General features: G+C 37.3%; 1 protein-coding gene across 1 annotated transcript; it reads right to left on the bottom strand.

Annotated features, from left to right (window-relative positions):
* Window positions 1–2981: 2981 nt before the first annotated feature.
* LOC100723114 (MICOS complex subunit MIC26-like) lies at window positions 2982–4127 on the bottom strand. The gene is given in 2 exon segments (XM_063233179.1): window positions 2982–3496; window positions 3498–4127. Coding segments are annotated over 2 exon segments (594 nt in total). The 5' UTR covers window positions 3698–4127; the 3' UTR covers window positions 2982–3102.
* Window positions 4128–6513: the final 2386 nt, after the last annotated feature.

Raw genomic sequence — 6513 nt, 5'->3', positions numbered from 1 at the left:
AACTCTCTCTCACCTCAGATGATCTTACCTTCCTCTTCATGGGGAATTTTGAAGTCTTTTATCCTATTTATTGAATCATAAAAATCAGACACAAACTATAGACTCAGTTATCTCTAAAAAAGCCCCATCTAAAAGTGCATGAGACTTAGTGGGGACATCTAAACACAAACCATAACATCATGTCTCCCCAAGAGAATGCTGGTTTCAAATTTGTACAAAGGTTCACGTTAGCTATTTTTTTTTTTTTGTCTTTTTCATTTTTATCGGTACCGGGGATCGAACTCACGACCGCCTGCTTGCAAGGCAGGTGCTTATGCCGCTGAGCTAAACCCCCAGCCCCCACGTTAGCTATTAAGAGACAGAAAACATATTTTTGCAAGTAAAAGAACATGAAATAGAAAATATAAGAATGCACATGGTAAAAGTGTTTCCATGAGCTAGGAATAGTGGCATATGCCTATAATCCCAGCACTTGGGAGTCTGAGGCAGGACGATCATCAAGAGTTTGAGACCAGCCTGCACTTCATAGTGTGACTCAATATTGTCTCTCTAGTATTACATCTCACAATGAATTCCTCTTCCTCAACCCTGTCTTTTGCCTATTCTATGTGCTGGCCAAAGTGAACTTTTTCCAGTTTAGAAGGCACTGTATGTTCCTCCTACCTGTGCCCTCATACACACTATACCTTCAGCCTGGGTATTTCTTTCCCTGGCTCCTCACTTAGATAATAATAGAATTGGTCTGAATGTGTGTGTGTTCATGTGTATGTGTTCACGCGCATGCACATGTGTGTGTTGGGAACCACAAATTAGTAGTTTTATATATTTCCCTAAATGATGAACAGAAGCTTGGGATTTTTGTAATCACCCTTTTGTGATTTCTCATTATGCAGTTAGGGGTGGGTCATCCTCTCCCATTCACCAAGACTAAGACTAAGGCTAAGACTAAGACTAAAACTACTAAGACTAAAGATGCTCCAAAGCAAGCTCCTACTCAGCATAAGACCACTGCTGCCCTCTAAGTCAACCGATAAACCTCTCTGCAATCAATAAATGCCAAGATTTTGGCTGCCTCATGGCCTCCTGCTCTTTGTAAACTACTGCTCGTTCCAGATCTCGGCTTGTACCTCCATTTTGTCTCTTTCTTTCTTTCTTTCTTTCTTTCTTTCTTTCTTTCTTTCTTTCTTTCTTTTTCTTTTTGCCTTACAACATAATATCTGGCAGGTAACCAGGGTTCAATGCGAGAGCATGTGTGTATGCATGCACATGTGTGCTGTTAGGCTAGACATCAGAGTTTATGCTGCTTTTATCAAATGAACTAACCATTTTTTATTCTGTGACAGCTTAAGTAACATTATAATTATATTTTTCACTGAAAGGATTCACTCTTCACATTTTGTGGAATTAATTTTTAACATCTTTTTCAATTTCTCCCATAGTTTTTGATCTCTTCTTATTTTCTATTTCAGTTAATTTTTTCAAAATTTTTTAAAGATTCAAATTTGTTAATATTTCTGTATTTATTCATGAGAGTTCATGAAATATTTATAATTAAAAAGAAAATACAGCCATCATGAGTCTATCACTTCTATCTCTTTTTTTTTTTCTTTTCTTTTCTTTTTTTTTTTGACAGGGTTTCAATGCAGCTCACTAAAGGCTGGCCTTGAAATCACTTTGTAGCACAGGCTGTCCCTTGAACTCATGACAATCCTCCTGCCTCAGCCTCCCAAATGCTAGGATTATAGGCTTGTGCTACCACACCTGGCCAACTAATTTTTGTTTTATTTATTTATTTATTTATTTTGATATGAGGTCTTACTAAGTAGTCCAGGCTGGCCTTCAACTCACTGTGCAGCCCATGATGGCCTGAAACTGATGGTAATTTTCCTGCCTCAGCCTCCTGAGTAATGGGAATATAGGCATGTGCTGTCATGCTTGGCTCCTTTTTAAAATGTATGTTATGATATTTCATAGGTTTTTATTTCTGATTGGAATGCTATGATTACCTCATTTGTTTTCATTTTATATTTTTCAAAATATAAATGAGTAAGGTTACAAATTTGCATATAAGTGCTACATTGCCTACAGTGTATATTTTTGCCATGAAATTTACACTCAAATTTGACTAAAGAATCAGGTTATAGTCTACAATTATTCTATCATATTTTATTATTGGCCTGTGGAAGACTAATTTATCCAAATCCAACTTTAGAAGAATTCCTGGCACCCAAACTCCCAGCACTCTGGAGGCTGAGGCAGGAGGAATATTATGAGTTCAAGGACAGCCTGTAATAAATAGTGAGTCTCTATCTTAAAAAACAAAAAATAAAAGAAAAAAATAGAACACTGCTGGGGATTTTGCTCAGCAGTGTAAGTGCCTTGCCTGGCAAGTGCAAGGTCATGAGTCTGATACCTGGTACCAAAAAAAAGAAAAAAAATTCCTGGCATCTGTGAACTTGTATACATAAACAATGATCTTGAGGTCATCGAGATTACCATCTTTAATTAGAATAATATGTCAGTAACACTGGCAAAACTTATCATTTGAGCCCAGTGTGTTAGTGCGTGCCTGTAATCTCAGCACTCAGGGGACTGAGGCAGGACCATTATTGTGAGTTCATAATAGGTAGGCAACTTAATAGACTACATTAGCTAGACTACTTTAGGGAAAATGTAATACCTTATTCCTAATTTAAGTCAACAAATGTTATTAAAATATATATAGGACTCATAAAATTTTAAACAATATAGCAAGCTAATTGGAATAAGGTTATATTATAATCATTATTTTATACATTGACACTCAGCATTAAATAATTCTTTTTTTCTTTTGCATTTTTATTATGTACGTAATAGCAACATGAGAACAAGGTGTCCCAAGGCTCACATATTATCTCTAGGTGAAAGGATTTCAGATTAGTCCATTTGCAGTATGGCATCACCCAAGATAACAAAGAGGCCTAGTATACTTTTCCTGAAGAAGAAAGCTAGTTTTCTGCATTCAGTACTGCCTTTGCCACTTTTTGGTAGAAATACTGATTTACTCTCTGGAGTTTCCAGCATTTCCTACAACTGATAAAAATGGGCCGAGCACGGAGTTTTCTACTTATTTCCAGGTGAACTCTTCACATTTCCTGGCTTCTGAAAGTTCTCCTTCCACAAATCTTCTATGACTATGTATCCGCGTAAGCCCCAATCATGTAATTTCTCCCCGCTGACCTGGATGAACATGATAGCTTGTTGTGAGTAATAGATAGAGGCTACTAATCCCATGAAGCCAGGTGGATACACCAGCTTCTTTAGTTTTGAACCTCTAGTGAAAAGGAGTCCAACAACACCAGCAAAACCAATAATACCAAGTCTTGGAAAAAAACCTGGGGGAGCATTTTGGAGATTTTCATAGCTGTCTAATCCCCACTGAACCAAACTTTGCATCTTGGGTTTAGTTTGGGAGTATTTTTCCTGGCACCAATTTGTATATGGCTCACAGTGATGTCAGCTGTGAGATGCCTTCCTCAAGCTGAGTCCTTGGCTCCTCCATGTGTTTAGACTGACCCTCAGGTACTGAGTAGAGTGACAGCTTATCGACCTTCATAGAGTTTTTGAGAGGCGAGTCTTGTTTTGGTGCAGTGTAGACTCTGAAGGTGAGCAAGCTCAGGCTGGCCGGGCCCACAGACTTCTGAAGTACCTTGAACATGCTGGCACCGGTAGCTCCAGCAGGGACACCCTGGCCTTGGACAAATAAAATAATTCTTAAAAAATATTATTTTGATTCTACTTAGCCCATGAATCTCATCAGAAAAAAAAGCTTTGGAAAAAAAAAAGAAAAATATGCTCGTGTGTAATTCAATAATGGAGTGCTTGCTTAACATGCATGAGGCTGAGGCCATGGGTTCAATCCTCCGACCACAAAAAAGAGTGAAATTCAGATCTTTAGGAATTACTTATACCCTCTCAAACAGGGTTAAACAGAAGGTCAAATCTGTCACCAACAGAGCAGGGTGTAATGACACATGACTGTAATGCCAGCACTTTAGGGGGCTAAGACAAAAGCACTGTAAATTAGAAACCAACCTGGGTGATTGATTTAGCAACACTCTGTCCCCAAATAAAAAATAAAAAGCACTGGGATGTAGCTTATGGCAAGATCTTGTGTTTAATCCCTAATACCAAAGAACAAAATGAATAATATTTTTAAAAATACTGCCTTATAAATTTTGCTGGGAGGAAAAATTCCAAAATTATGTATAAACATACATAATAAACCATCTTTAGACATAATAAAGGGTATGAAGTAAAGGAACAATGGCATATTACTCGGAAGATACCTGGATCTTCCATAGGGTTTAATAGTGAATATCTATAGCACTTGGGAGACTGGAGCAGGAGGATCACTGCAAGCTCAAGACCAGGCCAGACTACATAATGAGTCCAGTTTAAACTATACAGAGACCTTTTCTCAAAAAAAAAAAAATAGTGAATATCTACTTAATATGGCAAATATGTAGCTGAATGATTTGTGGACACAATCTAGCAGATTACAATGTTGAGAAACTTTCATATTTCTAGACTGGTGTCAAAAGTTTAGGAGCGAAGCATAGTGGCACATAGCTGTAATGTCAACTGAGAGGCTGAGGCAGGAGGATCACTATGAGCTCAAGACCAGCCTGGCTTTACATAGTGAGTTTAAGACCAGCCCAAACTAGGTAGCAAGACCTTGTCTCAAAATAATAATAATAACAATTTAAAAAATTTTTAAAAAGTGTCAAGTTTATAGTTCACTGCAAAGAAAGGTTTGTGATAATATTGTTTGGACAATTAAATGCCTCTGTTTTGTACTCTTAGTAACTAATTTAAACATAACGGGGCTGGGGATTTAGCTCAGCAGCATAAGCACCTGCCTTGCAAGTGTGTGGTCGTGAGTTTGATCCCCGGTACTGATAAAAAAAGAAAAAGACAAAGAAATAAAAAATAAGTAAAAAAAACATAACAAATACACAGTGTAGTAACCATTGTTATTCTCCTATCATCTTGTTTTGAAATTTTTTTCACTTTAAAATAGAAAAAGCATCAAGTGTATTTCATGTTCTCGGAGTTTACTCTGTGACTGTGATTCTCATCTTGCCCTTGGCTTTGGCTGAATATTGATTTTAATATCTATCTGTTGCAACAGGATCTCACCATATATTCCAGGCTGGCCTCAAAGTCCTCATGTAGCCCACACTGGCCTTGAATTTGAATTAATCCTCCTACCTCAGCCTGCCAAGTGCTGGGATAACATGCATGCACCACCACCATGCTGGGATTTTTTTTTTTTTTTTTTGAGACAGGGTCTCATGAATTTCAGGCTGGTCTTGAACTTACTACATAAATCAAGCTGACCTCAAACTCATAGTAAACCTCCAGCCTCAGACTCCTGAGTGCTGAAATTACAAGTTTGTGCCACCACTCACAGTTATAATTCTATTTTGATCTTTGATTTTTTTTGAGTCAAGTACATTTAGAATAATTTATCTGGGTGTGGTCCCAGGCCCCAGGAGACTGAGACAGAAGGACTGATTCAGTTCCAGGTCAGCTCATGCTACATAAATTCAAGGCCAGCCTGAACTACATAGTGAAACCCCATCTCAAAACACATACACTTCAGAAGAAGAATTTTATTTTCATTTTTAAAAATCAAATTAAATTCTGGGCTCGCTAATAGATACCTATATCCCCAGCTACTCAGGAGGCTGAGAGGAAGGAGGATTACAAATTTGAGTGCAGCTTGCGCAAATTAAGAAGATCCTGTCTCAAATAAAAATAAGATGGGGTGACAATATATCTTTTTGTTTTTATGTGGTACTGTGGATTGAACTTAATGCTTTGTGCATGCTAGGCAAGCACTCTACCACTGAGCTACACCCCCATCTAGACAATACACCTCAATATAAAACCCTGAATTTAATTCCTAATAAAAGAAAAAATAAATACAAAGCAGATTGAGTATTTAACTGGACCATAGTTTTTAACTAACATTTTGTTTGTTTGTTCTGTTTTTTGATCTAGGGTCTCACTGTGTAGTTCAGATGGTGTTGAACTAACTATACAGTCTAGGCTGGCCTTAAAACTTTTGGCAATCCTCCTGCCTCAGCTTCTCAAGTGCTGGAATTAAGAGACATATGCCAACACATTCAGAAATATTGAAATCTTCTACAGCAATTTTGTTTCTTTTTCATGTGGTTTTATTTCTTTCAGTTCCAATAATTATTGTTCCTATTTCTACCTCTCCAGTTTCATAATGGATTTTGAATACTTTTAGACTGTAAATTTCATATTTGTACTCACTTTTCCTTATCAACATTTATGCAAAGTAAATGTATACAATTAAATTTGTGTTGTAAGTTTTATTGTTCTTTTTTTTTGTTGGTTTTGTTTTGTTTTTATCGGTACCGGGGATCGAACTCACCATCACCTGCTTGCAAGGCAGGTGTTTATGCCGCTGAGCTAAATCCCCAGCCCCTATTCTTCATT

Source organism: Cavia porcellus, unplaced genomic scaffold (assembly GCF_034190915.1).
Source record: "Cavia porcellus strain 051 isolate PalLab524CR breed Dunkin Hartley unplaced genomic scaffold, mCavPor4.1 scaffold_22, whole genome shotgun sequence".
Classification (NCBI taxonomy): Eukaryota; Metazoa; Chordata; class Mammalia; order Rodentia; family Caviidae; genus Cavia; species Cavia porcellus.
The sequence above is the reverse complement of the archived record's forward strand: the minus strand, read 5'-3'. Positions and strand labels throughout refer to the sequence as shown.